The 21,543-nt window shown below is 39.7% G+C and overlaps 1 protein-coding gene across 3 annotated transcripts in view; it reads right to left on the bottom strand.

Annotated features, from left to right (window-relative positions):
* Nucleotides 1-349: 349 nt before the first annotated feature.
* The window catches only part of ZNF397 (zinc finger protein 397), a 46,225-nt gene continuing 25,031 nt past the window's right edge, over nucleotides 350-21,543 (bottom strand). Inside the window, exons 1-3 of one of the 3 annotated variants that reach the window (XM_060613613.3) lie at nucleotides 14,358-14,490; nucleotides 13,482-13,713; nucleotides 350-3,324 (exon numbers count right to left, since the gene is read on the bottom strand). In XM_060613613.3, coding sequence (XP_060469596.1) covers nucleotides 1,313-3,324; nucleotides 13,482-13,581 — 2,112 coding nt within the window. In that variant the 5' untranslated portion in view covers nucleotides 13,582-13,713; nucleotides 14,358-14,490 and the 3' untranslated portion in view covers nucleotides 350-1,312. Of the gene's footprint in view, nucleotides 3,325-13,481; nucleotides 13,714-14,357; nucleotides 14,491-14,860; nucleotides 14,867-21,543 lie in introns of those variants that run through there. The other 2 variants (XM_060613618.3, XM_078435321.2) reach the window with 2 other exon arrangements.

Here is a 21,543-nt window from a genome sequence, read left to right as displayed (position 1 = left end):
AAGCAGTTAATCCTAGAAAAACAATTTGAGATTTTTATTTTTAAAAAAGTTTCTATTTTTCTGTTGAAAACTTTGCATATATACATATATGTAGCCTATTATCAACATGTATGTCAGAAATCAACAAACAGGGGCACCTGGGTGGCTCAGTTGGCTAAGCGTCCCACTCTTGATTTTGGCTCAGGTCCACCATCTTATGATTCATGGGATCAAGCCCCACGTGGGGCTTGAGTATGGAACCTGCTTGGGATTCTCTCTCTCTGCCCCCACCCACACCCTGCCTGCATGCCCGCTCTCAGACTCTCTTAAAATAAATAAACATTAAAAAAAATAGTCTGATAAATGTTGCCACTTGAAAAAAATCAATGTCTTTTTATTTTTAGACAGAATATGCTATACAAATTAGTCATACTGGATATTACTTTAGCTCTCATTTTTGTTCAATCTATAGAGACAAGATACACATAGTGGAAGAGAAATCCTCACACTCTGACATATGGAACTCTTTTTAAAAAAAATTGTTTCACATATTTAGGAGCTGTGATTAAATGGTAGTGAAGAAGGATTTCAAACCAATCAAGTTTATGGGCTACATTAGTGATAGCAAAACAAGTCCATATTTGCTGTGAATACTGCAGGAACTTGAAAAGTCATATTCATTAGGAAAACCAAAACTAGGCCAAAGAAAATTTTCCGAGAAAATGGGGCACTGGAGTTATGTAGTTAATAAGTTTAATACCAGAATAGCATAGCATATTCACACAGAGGGAATTTAATGACAGATAATTAACAGTAGCATAAGGTAGGACTCTTCCATTGTCAGGAGATCAATGGCATGCTGATTATCAGAATACATGCCAATTAAGACATGGAAGGGAATTCAGTTTTCCCTACATTCTCTAAGGTGACTTCTCGGATATGCAATAGGTAATTAGGGCTCTCTAAAGGTTTGAGATTATAACACTAGTACACTTCTGAGTTCTGATTGCACGCCCCATCACACTGATTTTTACAATATCTGATAAGGTTCTGCATTAACACTTATACATTTCTTTAATGATAAAACTCTTCCCTTGTGGACTATATTTGAACAAAAGACCAAAGGTTTTTTTTGTTTGTTTGTTTGTTTGTTTTTTTACATTTTAGCAGACAGAAATTCCTTTCCATTGTTGCTGACCTTCAGTAACATTTTTGTTCACATTGAAGCTTTTCCCAATTACAGGATTCCTCCTCAGAATTTTTAAATTTAGTTATGTCTCTCAGTTAAACTTTCATTGTAAAAATTATTTTCTGTCCAGTGGTTTTTTCCCCCTTACTGTAGCAAAAGAGTTGAGCATTGATTAAAACCTTTTTCATAATCATCAATAGCATTCCTAAGATTTTTTTCTGGTGTAGTGTCTCTGGTACTGAGGAATGTTGGTGTATACTCCAAAGGTTTTCCCACATTCATCACATTTAGACTGTCTTCCCCAGAATGGACTATCTCGTGATCAATAAGATCAGAGAGCTGGCTAAAACTTCTGTTGCACTGACTACACCGGTGGGGTTTCTCCCCAGTGTGGATTCCCTGGTGTTCAGTAAGTTCAGTGCATGTGCTGAAGCCTTTCCCACATGCATCGCATTTATATGGCTTTTCACTAGTGTGGATTTTTTGATGGTTAATGAGATCAGAGCGCCGACTAAAGCTTTTGCCACACTGATCACATGAATATGGTTTTTCCCCAGTGTGGATCCTCTGATGTAGGATAAGAGCTGAGCACTGACTGAAAGCCTTTCCACATTCAAGACATTTATATGGTTTCTCCCCAGTGTGGATTCTCTGATGTTTGATGAGGTCTGAGTTCTGGCTGAAACTTTTGTTGCACTGTGGGCATGGGTACGGTTTTTCTCCCGTGTGAATTCTCTGATGAAGAATAAGGTCAGAACTCTGACTGAAGGCTTTCTCACAATGATCACAATGATAGGGCTTTTCCCCAGAGTGCACTCTCTGATGTTTAGTGAGGTCTGAGCTTTGACTAAAACTTTTACTGCACTGGTTACACCCGTATGGCTTCTCTCCAGTGTGTATTCTTTGATGTTTAACAAGGTCTGAACGACGACTAAAACTTTTAGGACAATCACTACATGGATAGGGTTTCTCTCCAGTGTGGATTCTCTGATGTAGAATAAGATTTGAGCTCTGACTAAAGGTTTTCCCACATTCATCACATTCATAGGGCTTTTCACCTGTATGAATTCTATGATGTTTAACAAGGTCTGATCTTCGGCTAAACATTTTACTGCACTGGCTACATGGGTAAGGTTTCTCTCCTGTGTGAATTCGCTGGTGATTCATAAGATCTGAAAGTCTACTGAAGGTTTTGCTACACTGATTACATGGATAGGGTTTCTCCCCAGTGTGAATTCTCTGATGCAGAATAAGGACTGAGCTCTGATTAAAAGCTTTACCGCACTCATTACATTTATAGGGTTTCTCTCCAGTGTGGATCCTTCGATGTTTAATAAGGTCTGAGTTCTGGCTGAAACTTTTGCTACACTGATTACATGGATATGGTTTCTCCCCAGTATGGATTCTCTGATGCAGAATAAGATCTGAGCTCTGACTGAAGGCTTTTCCACACACATCACATTTATATGGTTTCTCTCCAGTGTGGATTCTTTGATGTTTAATAACATCAGAACTCTGACTAAAATGTTTGTTACACTGGTTACACGTGTAAGGTTTCTCTCCAGTATGGATTCTCTGATGCTTAACCAGGTCTGAGCGCTGGCTAAAGCTTTTAGTACAATGACTGCACTGATAGGGTTTTTCTCCTGTATGGATTCTCTGATGGATAATAAGATCAGAACTCTGACTGAAGGCTTTCCCACATTCATCACATTTATAAGGTTTTTCACCAGTGTGGACCCTTTGATGTTTAATAAGGTCTGAGCTCCGACTGAAACTTTTAATACACCAAGTACATGGATAGGGTTTCTCCCCAGTATGAATTCTCTGATGCAGAACCAGAGCTGAGCTCACACTAAAGGCCTTTCCACACTTATCACATTCATAGGGTTTCTCCCAATGGGTTCTTCGATGCCTAATAAGGCCTGCACTCCAAGCAAAGCTTTGCCCACATTCATCACAGTTATGTTGTCTTCTGTTAAAGAGATTTTGATCCTTTTCATTTAATGTATCTCCAAATTCACAGAATCCTCTGCATTCAGAATCCTGGAGAACATCATTTCTGGGGTTGCCAGACTCTTCAGGCAATGGTTCAATTTTTGTTGTAATTTCCTCCTCTGAAGCCACCTCTCCAATCTTGGTCTTAGTCTCACCATCTAGAACAATAAAAAATCCAAATGGAATGTATTCTCCATAGTGTAAGAAAGTTTGAGGTGAAACAGATTTGTATTTACCTATAAAATGCCGTCACAAGAGGGGAGTGCTCCAAAACACTGAAAATGACCCTCCGAAAGAGAAATTGGGAAGAATCAATAAGTAATGGACCATAATAACCATTTATTGAAGTGTCTCACCCAGATATGTTCTGTATACGTCTGTCACAGGAGATCTGGGAATAGTGAAACCTAGTCATAGTAATTATGACAGTTTGACTAAATGAAAGCTAATACATAAGCAATTTATTAACATTAAGTAAGGTAAACAATGTGAAAGAATACTTGAGGGAGAGGGGGAAGGAGGAAGAAGGGGAAGGAGGAAGAAGGGGAAGGAGGAAGAAGGGGAAGGAGGAAGAGGGGGAGGAGGCAGTGGCAGCCTGGCTGTCACTGAGAGCACCACCAACCAGGCAGATCAGAGGCTGCTATTAGGGGAAAGAAGGAACTATTGAAGTCCAGGAATGGTCAGGACAGAATCTTAAATTTTCTTTTTTTAAAAAAAATTTTTTTTTTTAACGTTTATTCATTTTTTTGATAGAGAGAGACAGAATGTGAGTGGGGGAGAGGGGCAGAGAGAGAGGGAGACACAGAATCTGAAGCGGGCTCCAGGCTCTGGACTGACAGCACAGAGCCCGATGTGGGGCTCGAACTCACGAACCGTGAGATCATGACCTGAGCCAAAGTCGGACGCTTAACCGACTGAGCCACCCAGGCGCCCCCAGAATCTTAAATTTTCAAAAATAGGTCTTTATAATCTCTCATCTCTTTTGTCCTGATAATTACAAGCAAGTGGCTAAGAAAGAGTCAGTAACCAGACTTCCTAAGTATAGTGTGTCAATCGGGAAAAGATAAAAAAGCTCTTCTGAGTTGATTTTTGAGGAGGCCATTCCTAGGCTTAACAATATCAGATGTCTGTGACGGTAGGAGTTCCACTGAAATTCTTGACTATCAGTCCACTGCTAAATGGGGTTTACTATAAAAGGCACACAGTTGTCAGACTGCAAATGGTCTAGAGAGCTGAAAACACGACACAGATTAATTTCAAGGGCGAAAGTAAAAAATCTCATGTCTCCAAGTAGAGGCCTCTTCCCTTTACCAGAGGCAAGGGCATTGGAAAAAGTTAAGTTTACGGGTAAATCTAAATGTGTACTGACTGACTTAAGCAACATGAACCTCTTACGGGGTTTACAATATACAGAGAATTAAAATACATGGCAAAAATAGCACAAGAGGAGGAAAGTCCATAAAACTAAAACATTATAAGATTTTTGGATTGTCCTAGAAATAGTAAACTAAGATAAACTGTAATAAATCAAACGTATATGTTGTAATAGGTTTAAGGCAGCCTATTTCAACCAGGGTTCCATAAGAGAATAAAACAGTAAATAATTTGAATGACCATTTTCTTAATTCTCCCAAAGAAAGTTCACAGCTAGTACCATAATAGATATGCAGGAGAAACATCAGTACGTTGATTACAATGAATGCCCTAGAGCATTGGTGCTTAATTCTCACAGAATCACATCCGAAAAAGGCTGCTATGAGGTAACAATTAAACACAATAAAAGGATGTATAAACAGTAAGTTAATAGAGAAAAAAATGGAAAAACAAAAAAACCTGATAATGTAAAATTAGGCAAAAGGAGAAAAAAAAGAAACAAAAGATGGGATAAATAAAAACAAATAAGAAGATGACATATTTATTTTTTCCTTTTTAAAAAAATGTTTATTTATTTATTTTTCAGAGAGAGAGACAAGAGAGCAAGCAGGGGAGGGGCAGAGATAGAGAGGGAGACAGAGAATCCCAAGCAGGCTCCATATCACCAGCGCAGAGCCCAATGCAGGGCTCAAATTCACAAACTGTGAGATCATGACCTGCGCTAAAACCAAGAGCTGAATGCTTAACCGAGATACCCAGGTGCCCCAAGAATATGGTATATTTAAATCCAAACATCAATTATGTGGTATGTAAATTAACGATTCCAATACAAAGGAAAGAAAAAGCAACAGCTAACACTATACTTAATGGTTAAACATTGAATGCTTTTCTCCTGGGAACAAGGGAGCAAAATAAGGATGACCTCTCTTACCACTTTTATTCAACACTATACAATCTCTATTCAATATTGCTAGCCAATGCAACAAGAAAAATAATTGAGAGATACAAATAAAAAAAAGTCACATTGTCTTTACTAAAGTGTGTCAAAAAAGTTATATGTTGTACATGAGTTTATTGGAGCAATATACAAAACCCAACTGTATTTCAGTACACTAGATATGAACAATTAGAGCCTAAAATTAAAAACCTTTTCTTTGCAGTGGTGGGGGGGGGGGGGTGGGGGGAGGTGGCGCCTGGGTGACTCAGTCGGTTGAGCGTCTGACTTCAGCTCAGGTCATGACCTCACGGTTTGGGAGTTCAAGCCCTGCATTGGGCTCTGCGCTGACAGCTCAGAGACTGGAGCCTGCCTGCTTCAGATTCTGTGTCTCCCTCTCTCTCTGCCCCTCCCACGCTCATGTTGTGTCTCTCTCTCCCTCTCTCTCTCTCTCTCAAAAATAAATAAACAGTAAAAAAAAAAAAAAAATTAAACACAAGTGGTTTTAATGCTTGTGTTCTCTTTAAAAACAAAAGAAAAAAACAACTTTTTTTTAAGTAGGCTTTGCACCCAACACAGAGTCCAACATGCTTGAGTTCATGACCCTGAGATCAAGAGTCAGACACTCAACCAACTGAGCCACCCAGGTGCCCCTAAAAACATTTTTTAACTGCACCAAAGGTGAAATATTTAAAAATGAATTCAACAAAATAAGTGTGGTATCTTTACAATGAAAACTGCAAAACATTGCTGAGAGAAGTTAAAGAAGACCTAATAAACAGAAACATATGCCATCACTTATGGAAAGATAGATTTAATATTGTTAAGATGATGGAATCATTCCCCAAATGATCTATAGATTCAATGCAACCCCAATCAAAACCTCAGCAGGCTTTTTTGTAGAAACTGACAAACTGATTATAAACTTTATGCACAGAAGAATCTAAACAATTTTGGAAAGGAAAAACAAAATTGGACAAGTTATGCTACCTGATTTCAAACTTTATTATAAGGCTACAGTAATCAAAGCAGTGCATAAGATCAGACATATCTATTAATGGAATAAGACTGAGTCCATTAACAGAGGTGCCTGGGTGGCTCAGCTGGTTAAGTGTCTGACTTCAGTTCAGATCATGATCTCATGGTTTGTGAGTTTGAGTGGCATCAGCCTCTCTGCTATCAGCCTGTAGTCCGTTTCGGATCCCCTGTCCCCTTCTCTCTTAACCCCTCCACTCCTCAAAAATAAATAAATAAACATTAAAAAAAAAATCCATAAATAGATGAATCCATAAATAGATCCAAACATATACGTACAACTGATTCTCAACAAAGTTGCCATGACAATTCAATGGTAAAAGAACAGTCTCTTTTCAACAAAAAGTGTTAGAACTGAACAAGAACACAAATTAACCCTCTTTCCTTATGCTATACACAAAAATTAACTAGAAATGTAATATAAACCTAAATAGAAAATCTAAAACTATAAATCTTCTAGAAGAAAGCAAAGCATAGATGACCAAAGTTAATGCACAGACCTGTGAGTAAATAAATTTGTGTTGTTTAAGCCACCCAGTCTGTGACACTTTGTTATGGCAGCTCTAGAAGACAAATAGAGCATGTTTTGAACTATATACATTTAAGGAATTATATCACATATATTCTGTAACTTGCTTTTTTTGTTCAACATTATGTTTGGAAGATTCATCCATATAAATGTGTGTAGCTGTAGTCCATTCATGCTCACTACTATAGCGTGACATATACCACATTTTATTCACCCATTCTCCTTCAGTGGACAGTAACATTTTGTTGTTTCAAGCAATGCTGATATGAATCTGCTGGTACATTTATCTCGATGCACATATTCAAGTGTTTCTCCAGGTTACATAAACTTAGGATCAGAATTTTGGGGTCTCATTGTTGAGTGTATGAGTTCACACTGCTCTATATTCTAACCAATATTAAGTCTATTCTCTCTCTTTTTTTTTAATGTTTATTTAATTTTGAGAGAGAGCAGGAGTTGGGGAGGGGCAGAGACAGAGAGGGAGACACAGAATCTGAAGCAGGCTCCACGCTCTGAGCTGTCAGCAGAGCCTGATGCGGGGCTTGAACCCATGAACCATGAGATCATGACCTGAACCGAAGTCGGATGCTTAACCGACTGAGCCACCCAGGTGCCCCAAGTCTATTCTCTTTTTAATCCATTGCAATCAGGCTTTTATCTCCTTAACTCCATCAAAACTGCACTTACTAGAATTCCTAATAAGCTCTATCTTGACAAATCCAATTCTCAATCTTACTTATTTTTTTGACATAGTTGATTACTCTCTTCTTGAAACACTTGTTTTCTTCTCGCTAATATACCTTTCTTCTATTGTCCATACAACAGAATGACCTTTATATGTTATTTTCATGCATAAATTGCTCAAATGGTTTCCTTTTACACTAGGAATAAATTCCATGTCCTTACTATGGCTTGAAAGTTCCATCTCGTCCTTTCTCTCTCTGTTCTCCTTTCATTCCACAACTACTCCTATTTTCTGTCTATTCCAAACTGACCCTGTTCCTGCTACACCAAAAGGTCCCTGGCATTTGCTATTCCCTCTGCCTGAAAGCCCTCATAGGGCTTGTTCTTTTACTTCACTTCTGTCTCTAACCAACTGTTATCACCTCAGAAAGGTACAATACTTGGTAAGCCCTGCATATTTGAGGCAACAAAGACCACAGTCGAATGTGCTGAAATAACTAATATGAGTAACTTGTAAGGTTGTTATTTTCGAGTGAGACTAGAGTAATAAAAGGCTCTGCAGAAGTCCAGATTGCAATGCAAGTTGTCCTGTCACGTGACTTTATTTATCAGGATAACCAATGGTATAAGAAGTGTCTGCAGCAGTCAGGCATGCTGTATTAGGCCTCTTGCAAGCCTCTAGAAGAGAACTATAGTGAAATAAGGCCATACTCTCTTCTGTCAAGAACAATTTTCTAAGTGAAAGGCAGACCCTGGCTTGCACTTGGGCACTAATAGAGACTTAATGCTTGAACACGGAGCACCAAATGACTATTACAAACTGACCATTGTGAACTAGTTATTTGATCCATCAAATCATGAAACTGGACATACAAATCAGCATTCCAGTATAAAAGCAAGTCTGGAAGACAAATTCTATGTGCTAGCGACCTGGGTTGCCGCAGTGCCTTTTCCTATTGCTCCACTACCCCTCTCCATTAGCCTACATTCATGGCGTGATGGGAATTCCCTCTTACCAGTTAACAGAGGAAGAAAAAGTACAGAATTGGTTTATAGTTGGGCCTGACCAGCATGTGGACACTAGCTGAAAACGCAACTTTCACTTATTCCCTGACTCTGGAATGACCTGAAACACACTGGTAAAGGCAAATCTTCCCAGTAGGCACAATTTCAGGTATACACCTGGTTGTCCATTTTCATGGAAGGCAATATAGCCTAAGATACATGCCTATAATGATTCAAGGATAGTGACTAATGCATTATATAATTAGTTAGGCACCTCAAAGAATAAGACTGGAAGACTAGAAATAAGGATTCTGGAAGAAAATTATGAGGCTAGATCTCCTAGAATGGGCAAATAATGAATATATTTGTGCCCTGGGTAAATACTCACCAAAGGGCATTCTCTGTAAAAAGCCTCTCAATCAGATGGGCATAGTGACTCATGTTATGAATGTCAATTAGCCTTTTTTTACTAATGCTTGCCCAATGGATTTATGTACAAAGTGGTCATGGCAGCAGGAATGGAGGCTATGCATGGGCTCAATAATATGGATGTCTGCTTATCAAGGCTGATATGCCTATCATCACAGCTATACAACCATGTAGCCATCTGCTGGGTCCAACACTGAGCCCCTAATAAGGTCCCTGGAGGGGAGCTAGCCAGCAACTAGGGGGCAGATTCATCACACTTGACCCCTTCTATCACAAAGAGAGCAACAATTTGTTTTCAAAGGACTAAACAGACAGCCCAGATACAAATTAGCGTTGACTTAAGAGAATGTGTATTATTATCATGGTAATTCTATACAATATTGCCTCCAAATGAGTCATTTCACAGGGAAGGAAGTACACCAATAAGCTCATACACGTGTAATTCACGGGTCTTACCACATGTCCCATCACCCAGAAGTAAGTGGGTTTCAGTAATTGTGGAATGATTTACTGAAGGCTCAGTTACAGTACCAGCCAGGCAACAACACCCGGATAAGTTTGGGGTACCATCATACAGGATGCAATATATGCCTTAAACCAGAGAACAATAAACAGTGTTGCCTTCTCCATGGCCAGAATGTATGGGTAAAGGAGCTAAGGGTAGAGGAGTAGTAATAAATGTCTCTTCTTACTATATAACTAATAACCCACTTACATTATTTTTACTTTCTATTCCTCTAATCTTGGGTTTGATGGGCTTGGGGTTCTGGTTCTCAAAGAAGAAATACTTCTACCATGGAATAAAGTCATGATTTTGTTAAATTTGAATCTGAGACTGCCTCCTGGCCACTTTGGGCTCCTCATGCGGCTGAACCAACAGGGAGAGAAAGTGTCACTCTACTGGCCAGGATGTCAGATACCAATTGCTACTGGGGAACTGGCTGCTGCTACATAGTAAGGGCAAGGAACAATGGGTCTAGGAGTCAGGGGATTCAGTGGAGGTGCTTCCAAGTTCTCTCATGTCTAAAATGCCCAGTCAATGGTACACTGAAGTAATACGGAAGAGACAGGATCATCAAGGACTCAGATCATCCAGGAAAACAGGTTTCTGTTACTAAACTAGGTAAAGAACTCTGCCACTAAGATTCTGGCAGAGGGTGGAGGCAATATGGAATGGGTGATGTAAGAAGATAGTTTTGATTATCAGTTTTGGCTTTGTGAATAGCAAAAACTGTAGCAGTTATTTTAAGGTTATTATGCCTTTCCCTCCCTTTTCCTCAATACTTAATATGAAAAGCACCAGTGGCAGTAAAGTTTTATGTTTCAGATGAGAATATAATTAAAACAATTTTTTTAATGTTTACTTATTTTTAAGAGGGAGAGAGACAGAGCTTGAGCAGGGGGAGGGGAGAGAGAGATGGAGACACAAAATCTGAAGCAGGCTCCAGGCTCTGAGCTGTCAGCACAGAACGAGACATGGGCTCAAACCCACAAACCGTGAGATTATGACCTAATTGAAGTCGGCTGCTTAACCAACTGAGCCACCCAGGCACCCCTGATGGGAATATAATTTAATTACAAGTCAACCTGCAAAGAAATGGTAGCTTAAGAGACTGTTTTTCTGCTAAGTTGGGAACATAACCCAAACAAAGAACAAAAGTATATAGATTAAAAGGGGTGGACTGTAATGGGATATTCTCCTTTTGACCCTCTAGATCTACTGCTTACTTTGCTCTGTGCTCCAAGAGGTTGATACCAGTTTATGCACTGCAGCTCTTGGGGTTCTGTGTCCTCTGGCTTGCAGTTAGAGTTGGCCCAAAGTAGGAGGAGAACTGTAGAATGACCAGCTATCCTGGTTGTCCACAACAGAGGGGGTTCTTGGGATATAGGACTTTCAGTGCTAAATCCCAGGGAAACTGAGATCTAGCTCTTCACTCTACATCCAGAGTCTCTTCTTGTTGGGCCAGGAGCTGGAAGTAATGTGTTTCTTTGAGCAAAGGCCATAGCTCCTATTGGCAGCTCTATCTTACAGGTATACTCTCCAGGATCTGGTTAGTCTCTCCCTTTGTAGCTTTAGGCCTAAAGGTAGCAACTGCTCCTCTTTTTTTTTTTTTGATCCCAAGGCTGTTCTCTATTCCTTGTTAATTTCTATAATACTGCCCATCCTCTTCATGAAACACTGAATTGCTGAATTTGCATTCAAACCACCTGTTTCCTGTTAGAATCCAGACTGATACATCCTGGTTTGTTTTCTTCATAACCATTATCACTATCTATACTCTATTTTTCATTCATTCATTCATTCATTCATTCATTGTTTCTCCCACCAGAATATAAGCTCCTTGAGGGCAAAGACTTACCTTTTCAGTTCACTGCTATATGCCCAGCACTTATAATAGTGCCCACATAGAGTAACCCCTCAATAACTAATCATAGTATATGGTTAGTAACAATTAATAAGCTATAATCTGATTAATAAACATATATCAAAAATAAGTATTTGTTGAATAGTTAAATTATTTGAAAGATACATTGATGTTAGCAGTGACTACCTCTAGATGGTGGAGTTGTAGGTTAATTTTTCTGTTTTGTGCCTTTCTATGTTTTATAAATGCACCGTATATAATTATATTACTCTATAGTAAAAAAAAAAGTTATTTAAACACACTCTAAAAGTCACAAACACATACAATATGTATATTAATTTATGTAAAACTGAAAGTAGACCCAATTCTGCAGTGATTCTCAGGAAAAATGAGAGCTAGCTTCCTGAGAATAGATTCTTAAGGTAAGACAAGTACTAAACACAGAAGACAGAAACAAAGTAAAATAGAGATACTTCAAAACTATAAAGAGGCAGAAGATCTAGAGTAAAAGAAAATGACAATAGAAGGTGAATCTCACAGGCCAAAGAGCAGCAATGGGAGGACCAAAATCAGCAGCAAAATATGATGGGGAAATGAGACGCTCCAAATGCCCATACTCTTGTGCAGTTCTCTTCCACAATGACTCTGGAACTGGTCATGTGATTTGCTTTGGTCATTATAACTTCAGTATAACACAAAAATAGGTTAGAAAAGTGCTTATGCATCCCAGGGCTTTCCCTCTCTCTGTATGGGAAACTGGCTGCCCTGTGAAAAAGTCTGGGCTAGCCTGCTGCAGATACATGACTCAAGCCATACCCGGCACTAATAGCCAGACATATATGACTGATACCAACTCAGACCCTGGCCCTAGCTGAGCCACTAGATGACTGCATGAGTGATCCCAGACAACCAGGAGAAAAACTGCCCAGCTGAACCCAGCCTAAATTGACGACCTACAGAACCATAAGAAAACATGGTTTAAAAATGTCTGATGTTTTGGGGCCCCTGGGTAGCTCAGTCAGTTAAGCATCTGACTTCATTCAGCTCAGGTCATGATCTTCCGGTTAGTGAGTTCAAACCCCGCTTTGGGCTGTGTGCCGTCAGCACGGAGGCCGCTTCTGATTCTCTGTCCCTCCCTCTCTCTCTGCCTCTCCCTCACTCTCATGTGTGTGTGTGTGGGGGGGGGGGGGGGGGGGGGGGATGTGTGCACGCACACATGCATGTGCTCTCTCTCAAAAATAAATAAACATTTAAAAAAATGTCTCATGTTTTAGGTCACTAAGTTTTGAGGTTCTTTATTATGTGGTAATAGACACAATCCTCAAAATAACCTCCAAAGTATGAGTTATTATATACTTATAAAATGAGGAAACAGAATGATGACAAAGCTAGTATTTGAATCCAGGCTGTCAGACTTCCAAACTTTAAACTATGCCACTACAACACATAAAAAGGATGGCTTGAAAAGATGTTTTATAGTGTTCATTTATTTTTCAGAAAGAGACAGAGAGGGGCAGAGAGAGAGGGAGCCACACAATGGGAAGCAGGCTCCAGGCCCTGAGCTGGCAGCAGTTTGGGGCTCGAACTCACAAGCCAGGAGATCATGACCTGAGCTGAAGTCGGACGCTTAACTGACGGAACCACCCAGGCGCCCCACAGAAGATTTTAAAGGGAAAATATCAAACACTGACAGATTGGTGATAAGGTGGTTAGAATGGGAAAATGGCTAACTCTGGGGATTTAAGGAGAGGAGGGAATTCCATGAGAATTTGATTGCTAAAATTCACAGTAAAGCCATGTGACTGTGCTTGCAGCACTAAAGAGATAGTACTGCCTAACTAATACCGTGAGGGGTAGGCAGTGAATACCAATAGCACTTGAAAAAGCTAACACAGCCCCGGTAACAACCCTCCCCACCACCCGAAACCATTAAGAAAGATATAACACACGGCTTCTCACCTGACAGAAGGCGGTGTTCTTGAGATTCATAATTGAAGTGGATCTCCATGGGCTGCAACGGGCCACTTACCACCTCAGGGAGCAACTGGAGAATTACCATTTCCTTAGTAAGCTTTTCTTGTCCACATAGGAGTCTGAAGCCTGGAGGCAACTGGGCACCACTGGGTTCGGAAGGGAATCATGGTGGAGACTGGAGATAAAGTTTCTGAGACTAGACCACCAGAAACATCCCCTAGATGTAAAAGAAGTGAGGGAGAAAACAAAATCTCATTTAATCTCCACGAGCTTTTCTGTCAGAATTTACTAAGTTTCCTCCCTCATCATCCTAGAGTCAGGCATTCTTTGGATATGTGTACTCCATTCCAAGTCTAAAAACCTTCCAACATAAGTGGAGGTTAATGCTACTGAAATAAGGGCATCCTGGAAAGATAAGGCAGGGGAGGGAATTAAAACTTTTGTTCCAGCGGTTAACACTGTATTGGGTGCCTTTATCATACCGAACCGACTACTGATCCCTCATCATTATGTTTTTCTTTCCCTCTTTCCCTTCTTCCAGCACTCACACGTGCAGGTTTCTCTTTCCCTGGCACGCTCGTCTGATCTGCGTGAATGCATCCCCTTCCTGATTTCCACTTGCCCCCAAAGTTTCTGGTGTTCATTCAGGTGAACTCAAGGCCGAGGCGCTGACCGGATACCCAAAGCACACTAGGCCAAGGAACCACCGAGCCCAGGAGCGGCGCCTGGGGGCGATCCCGGCGGCCTAGACTCTCCAAGGACTCAAGAAAACACACAGGGCTCCCTGGTGGCGCTGCCAGGTAGCACAGCGGGCGAGATCACCCGAGTTCCCCGGCCCCCGCGACCTGACACCACCCATACCTTGACTTGTTCTCCAGGTCACTGTCAAGCCTCACAGGCTGCGAACCCGCCATCGCCGCGTCCGCTCTAGGAATCTGGGAGGATTGCTCAGCTCTATGGCGCGGAGCCTCGCACGTGAGCACACGCAAGGGGGCGGCGGCCACGGCGGCGGGTCGGGTGGTGTTTGCCGAGAGTTAACCCGTGAATCTCCGCGAAGCTGACCTCAGCGGAGCTGTGGCTAGCGACCTGGTGAGCCAGCGACAGGTACCTTGCTGGCCTATCTGCCGGTTCTTGACGTGAATGTCGAAACGCCTTTCAGGAAAGCTCTCTGGGGCAGGGTGGGTCTTCTGACTACATAATGAGTTCTTATTATCTTATTCTTTTTGAATCCCCACTCCACCTTCCTTTCATATTTGCTGGTGTGCTTCCATTCTAACTTTCTACCTGTCCTGTTTTTTTTTCCGCAGAACCGTGGCATGCCTCCAAATAATTGGGAAGCCTTGTCAAAATACTTTTTATTGGACCTCACCCTCAGAGTTTACCACTCAGTAGGTCTGGGGTGGGAGCCCAGGTTCAGGTGCTTTTGTTGTTGGCTCTGGGACCACACTTTGAGAACCATTGCCCTAAAAATAAGTAATGCTCAGCAATTCCCAAATTGCTGGGAAGCTGGATTTTCATAAACTTTGCCATCAAGGAAGGCCACAGGGTCTGTTTCTAAACGGCTTACTTAAGACGAAATTTAAAAATATGTGAAGACAAATGAAAATGAAAACACAGTAGTCCAAAAATCTTTGGGACGCAGCAAAAGCTGTTCTAAGAGGGAAGTTTATAGCAATACAAGTCTACTTCAAGAAGCAAGAAGAATCTCAAATAACCTAATCTTACACCTACAGGAACTAAAAAAAGAACAAACCAAAATCAAAACCAGTAGAAGGAAGGATATAATAAAGACTAGAGTAGAAATAAATGAAATAGAAACTAAACAGTTTTCTTGCCAGTACAGTCCTCATTGTGGCTAAAGGATCAGGGTGAGAAGAAGGACCTGAAATTTGGGGGGATGGGGTGGGGTGCATATCATGATAGGAAAGAATATTGTTGTGTCCTTGGAAATATCTTGGGAAGTAAGGGGGGATTAGGAGAAGGATTGAGACATGTGATTTAGGTTGAGATGTTGGGAAGAAGAGGTACAGATTTGAGAAAGTGGTGGCTGGCTGAAATGATGGTTGAGGTAGAAGTAGAGGTCTTTTTGTCCCAGCTCAAGACCCTCTTCTGATCTCTGAAATCTTAGGGATGTACAAATTGAGGCCCTGATATCCCTGTAAATAACTTGTTTAGGTCCTGCCCTCCCAAGAAAGGAGGGTAGATACTTTTTTAAAAAACCAGTTTTATGTGATATAACATATAACAATCATCAAATATTTCGGGTAGACAATTTGATAAGTTTTGTCATATGTATACAGTAGTAAAACCATCACCACAGTCAAAATAGTGAACACAACCAGCAACCCAAAAAGTTTCCTTCTATCTTTAGTATCTCCTCCCTTTCTTCCCACAGCTCCCAACCATTGTTCTGCTTTGTGTTACTATAGATTAGTTTGCATGTTTTAGAGATTTATTTAAATGGAATTATACAGAATGCACTTTTTTTGGTCAGACTTCTTTCACTGAGCATTATTACAAGATCTATGTTACTGTGTGTATTAGTAGTCCATTCCTTTTTGTTGCTAAATAATATTCCATTGTTATTTATTTATCCCCTCATTTATTTATCCACTCATGAGTTGATGGGAATTGGGTATTTCCAGTTTTTTACTATTACAAATAAAGGTGCTACAAACATTGGTGTCCAAGACTTTACATGGACATATACTTTTTTCTTTCATGGTAGTTGTATGTTTAACATTTTAAGAAACTGCTACACTGTCAGAGTGGCTGAGTTGTTTTTCATTCCCACCAGCAGTATATGAGAATACCATAGTTGACATACTACTTTTGAAAGGCTTTTGGTAAAAGAGAATGAGAAAGAGGTTAACTAGAGGTTAATTCTTATGTGCAAAGTTAAGGGTTTTGTTAATTTTTTACATGGAAATGATCATGTGAACATAGACTTTGTGAGCATTTAACCAAGGAAATAAAACTTTTTTTCAGATTGTGCTAGATTTGTTGCCTTGTGGAGTCTTACCAAAGATGCATTCTGAGGCTAAGAAGCCAGCTTGGAATCTAACAGTGTGATCAGTCAGCCAGAACAACCCTAGACCCAGTTGTGGTCCACACCAGCTGACACTGAAGAGGTTCCTCTCAGTAAGGTAAAAAGAATTCAAAGGTTTCCAAAGAGATCAGGAGTGATAACACAGGCATGGGAAATGATATGAGATTCTCAAGAATAAAACTGATAGCTCACCCACCAGTATTCTACCTGATTTCTGTTTCCTATTACATTTCTTCTTGGGGGAAACTAGGCCAAACTAACATATGTCTGATTTAGGCATAGGTTCTACAGTAGTGGTTCTTAATCCTTTTTGGATAATATGACTACTTTGAGAATATGATAGAAACTATAGACCTCTTCTTCAGAAAGTTGAACATCAAGACCTACATGTGAACTTTTGCTTATCATGTATTATATTGTATGAGAAATTAATTTCCTTTAGACTGTATAATCAGTCTTCACAAAGAATTAATTTTAATCTAAAAATCAATCTCTAGGTCCAGGTAAACAAGGGAAATAAATCCAAATTGTGAAGCCAAATGAAAAAAATTGACTTTCCTTTTTGTCAAATAAATATTAACAAGTAGACTGCTCCTGTTTGTTTTGTGAATGATATATCTAAATTATGGACAATCCAATGTCTTTGAAATGTTAATATGCATTCCAATTGACTGTGACTTTTTAAAAAGAGAACCCATGCTGAAAACTGAGATTCAGAAAGTGAAATAATGGCCAATATAATCAGTTTCCAACGTTCACTTTGACAGAGATGTATAGGCTTGTATCAGAAACACCAAAACTCCCCAAGACCTCTAGAGTTGAATTCAAATCAGATCATTTCTTTTCAGTCAGTGAGGTCACTGGCATCAGTTTGAAGTCTTCAACTTCAAAACCAAGTCACAGAAGTTTGAACAACTCTTCGTTTGTACTTAACATTGTTGTGGGTTGAATTGTGTTTCCCCATCTCCAAAGATATGCTTAAATCCTAACCACTAGTACCTGTTTTTTTTTTTTTAATTCTTTTAATGTTTATTAATTTTTGAGAGACAGAGAGACAGAGCATGAACGGGGGAGGGGCAGAGAGAGAGGGAGACACAGAATCCGAAGCAGGCTCCAGGCTCCGAGCCGTCAGCACAGAGCCCGACACGGGGCTCGAAGTCACAAACCACGAGATCACGACCTGAGCCGAAGCCGGACGCTTAACCGACTGAGCCACCCAGGCGCCCCCAATAGTACCTGTTAATGTGACTTTATTTATAAATAGGGTCTTTGCAGATGTAATCAAGTTAAGATGAGATCATACTGGATTAAGGTGGGTCCTAATCCACCAACGGGAGTCTTTATAAGAAAAGGTAAGTTCAGACTCACAGGAGACTCACAGAAGGGAGAAGAGACCATGTGAATGTGAAGGCAGACCTTAAAGTGATGCATCTACAAGGCAAAGAGCACCAAGGATTGCCAGAAACTGCCAGAAGTTTGGAATTAGGCATGAACCTTAGAACCTTCACAAGGAGCATGGTCCTGCCAGCACGTTGATTTTGGATTTACAACCTCCAGACTGTGAGAAAATAAAGTTCTGTGGTATTAAGCCATTCTGTTACACCAGAAGTGAGGTGCTGCTTTAACAAATACCTAAAAATGTTGATGTGGCTTTGGAGTTGGGTAATGACTAGAAGCTGGAAGAGTTTTCAGGCTCATGATAGAAAAGACCTACATTGCCTTGAAGAGATTGTTGGTAGAAATATGGATGTTAAAGGTGACTCTGGCAATGACTTGGAAGGAAGGGAGAAGGATAGTAGAGCAGTGTTCTTTCGTCTTAGAGAATACATATATTGTCATGAAGAGAATTCTGCTAGAAATACTGAATATTCAATACACTCCTGATGAGGTATCAGACAAAAATGAAGAAAGTATTGGAATCTGGAGAAAAGTTGATACTTGTTGCAAAGTTAGCAGAAACTTGGCCGAATCATGTTCTACTGTTGAGTGGAAAATAGAACTTATAAGTGATGAACTTGGATTTTTAGACAAGGAGCTTTCCAAGCAAAGTATGAAAGATGTGTTCTGGTTTTTCCTTGCTGATTACGGTAAAATGTGAGAGGAAAGAGATAAATTGAGAATGGAACTGTTAAGCAAAAAAGGAATCAGTACTTGATAATTTAGAAAATTTCCCAGCCTATCCTTGCTCTGGAGACAAAGCCATGAATGTAGCTAGAAAACTTTTGGTGGAGAGGACTGGGTGTGTGACTCATGGATCCAATCAACTATCTCAACAGAAACCAGAAACAGAAATGGGGTTATCCAGGAAGGATCTGTGGAGAACCCCTGCATATAACTGTGGGATCCCCTTGATATCCACAGAAGACCAGCATGGTTTTGAGAATGTTGTATCACCAGAAATACTGCCAGCTTGGACTGAATCAGAGACAGGACAAAATGAAGGAAGCCTGTCAGATTTCTAGGATTCTACATGCAGGAAATGGGGTGCCCAGTGAGGGGTTCCACTTCTGAGGGCTGAGAGACCAGAGCCACCTCAAATGAGAGGGGCTGATGAAGCTTCCATTGTCGCAAGGGGCATACAAGCAACAGGGTAATTTGGAAACTCTACAAATATTTGGAAATTAAATAGCCTATATCTAAATAACCTGTGCTTCAAAGAAGAAATCACAAAGGAAATTAGAAAATATTTTAAACTCAGGGCGCCTGAGTGGGTGGCTCAGTTGGTTGATCATTCAACAGTTGATTTTGGCTCAGGTCATGATCTCAGGGTTGTGGGACTAAGTCCCAAAGACGGGCTCCATGCTGAGTATGGAGCCTGCTTGGGTCTGTCTGTCTGTCTCTCTCCCTCCTTCTGCCCCTATCTCACATGTGTGTGTGTGCTCTCTCATTCTCTAAAAAATATATAGATAAATATATATTTATCCATATAGATAAATATATAAATATATATATCATTCTTTAAAATGTTTATGTAAATATAAATATAAATATATTTTTTAACTGAATGAAAGTGAAATGCAACATATAAAATTTTATGAGATGCATCCAAAGCAGCATGTAGAGAAAAATTTATAGCTTTAAAATGCCTAGGTTGGCACGCCTGGATGGCTCAGTTGGTTAAGCGTCCGACTTCTGCTCAGGCTATGATTTTGAGGATCATGAGTTCAAGCCACGCGTCTGGCTTTGTGCTGACAGCTCAGAGCCTGGAGCCTGTTTCGGATTCTGTGTCTCCCTCTCTCTCTCTCTGCCCCTCCCTGGCTCATGTTCTGTCTCTCTCTCTCTTTCAAAAATAAATAAATATTTTAAAAAATTAAAATAAAATGCCTATGTAAGAAGAAAATCTCATGTCAAATATCTAAGTTTCCACCTTAAGAAACTTGAAAATAGGCAGTAAACTTAACAACAAAAAAGCAGAAGGAAGGAATTAATAATGATTAGAGTAGTAATTACTGAAATAGAAAACAGAAAAATAATAAAGAAATATCAATGAACCCAAAATTTTGTTCTTTGAAAATATAAGCAAAAATTGACAAACCTTTAATAGACTGACCAAGAAAAAAAGAGAGAGATTAACAAAAGCAGAGAAGAGGGGACATCACTACCAACTCTGTAATAATTTAAAAGAATATAAGGGAATACTATGAATAACTTCATGCCAACATATTACACAACATAAGTGTCATGGACAAATTACTTGAAATATACAAATTACTAAAACTGAGAAAGAAATAGAAGATGTGAATAAATGTATGAAAAGCAAATAAATTGAGTTAATAGTAAAAAAACTTTCTAACAAAGAAAAGCAAAGGCCCAGTAAATTCTATCAAACATTTAAAGAATACCAGTCTTTCACAATCTCTCCCAGAAAATAGAGAGGGCCAGTAATTACTCTGATGCCAAAGCAGACAAAGATATCACAGGAAAAGAAAGTGATCTGGAAAAGAAAACAGACCAATATCTCTAACAATATAGACACAAAAGTCCTCAATAAAATATTAGCTAATTAACTTCATTAATACATAAAAAAGAATTATACACTGATTCAGTGTGTACCAGTGTAAACCAACCTAGTAGGTTGGTTTAACATGCAAAAATTATATAGAGATTTAAATACCTCACTTTCAATAATGTTCAATAATAGAATGAATGGATATTGGTATAATCCTACAATATTATTAGAAATAAAAATGTATGGCATACATCTGCACAAAACAATATGAATGGATTTCACAATGTTGAAAGAAGACTGACTTTAAAAAGTACATATTGAATTCCATTTATATACAGTAGAAGAAGAGGCAAAACCAACCTATCATGTTCAGAGTTCAGTGTAGTGGCTATCTTTCAGGGCTAGAGGAGGGTGGGGACTTGAGAGCACAGGGGGTACTTCTGAAGACCCATAATATTGTTTCTTTGGTGAGTGCTGGAACAGGAGGAGGTTCCGTTTGTGAAAATTCAACAAACTGTATGTACACTTATTTACTTATAAAATCAGCATTACTAACCAATACTGTTTGGCTGTTCTGCATTCAGAGCATCAAAAAACAAAGACCAAAATGCACCATTTTTTATTATAATGCTTCATCTTATTTTCTGAGACAACTCCACCTACCTATCTGGTATCATTCTCTCCCCATCAGCTATGTATCTCTCTTTTCTTCTATCTTCAATTTTTCTTCCTACTCACATTTTACCTTTTTTCGACAAATTAGATCTCTAGTATCTTTAAAAAACAGACATCTTTCAATCTTGTTGTCTAGTCCAACCAAGTGTCCTTTCTTGTCCCTTCGTGCACGACCACATTTCTCAAAGAAACTATTACCTATTTTCAGTGTCTTATCATACACTTCTTAACCCCTGGCAAGTACATTCCACAGGTAATCTCTCTCCAGCCCTTCTTCTGCCCCTCCCCTTAATAACACCATCACCTGGGGTGCCTGGGTGGCTCAGTCGGTTAAGCAGCGACTCAGGCTCAGGTCATGATTTCATGGTTTGTGA

This window comes from Panthera onca, chromosome D3 (genome assembly GCF_046562875.1).
Source record: "Panthera onca isolate mPanOnc1 chromosome D3, mPanOnc1 haplotype 2, whole genome shotgun sequence".
Lineage (NCBI taxonomy): Eukaryota > Metazoa > Chordata > Mammalia > Carnivora > Felidae > Panthera > Panthera onca.
Note: the sequence above shows the minus strand (reverse complement) of the source record. Positions and strands in the feature narration are given on the sequence as shown.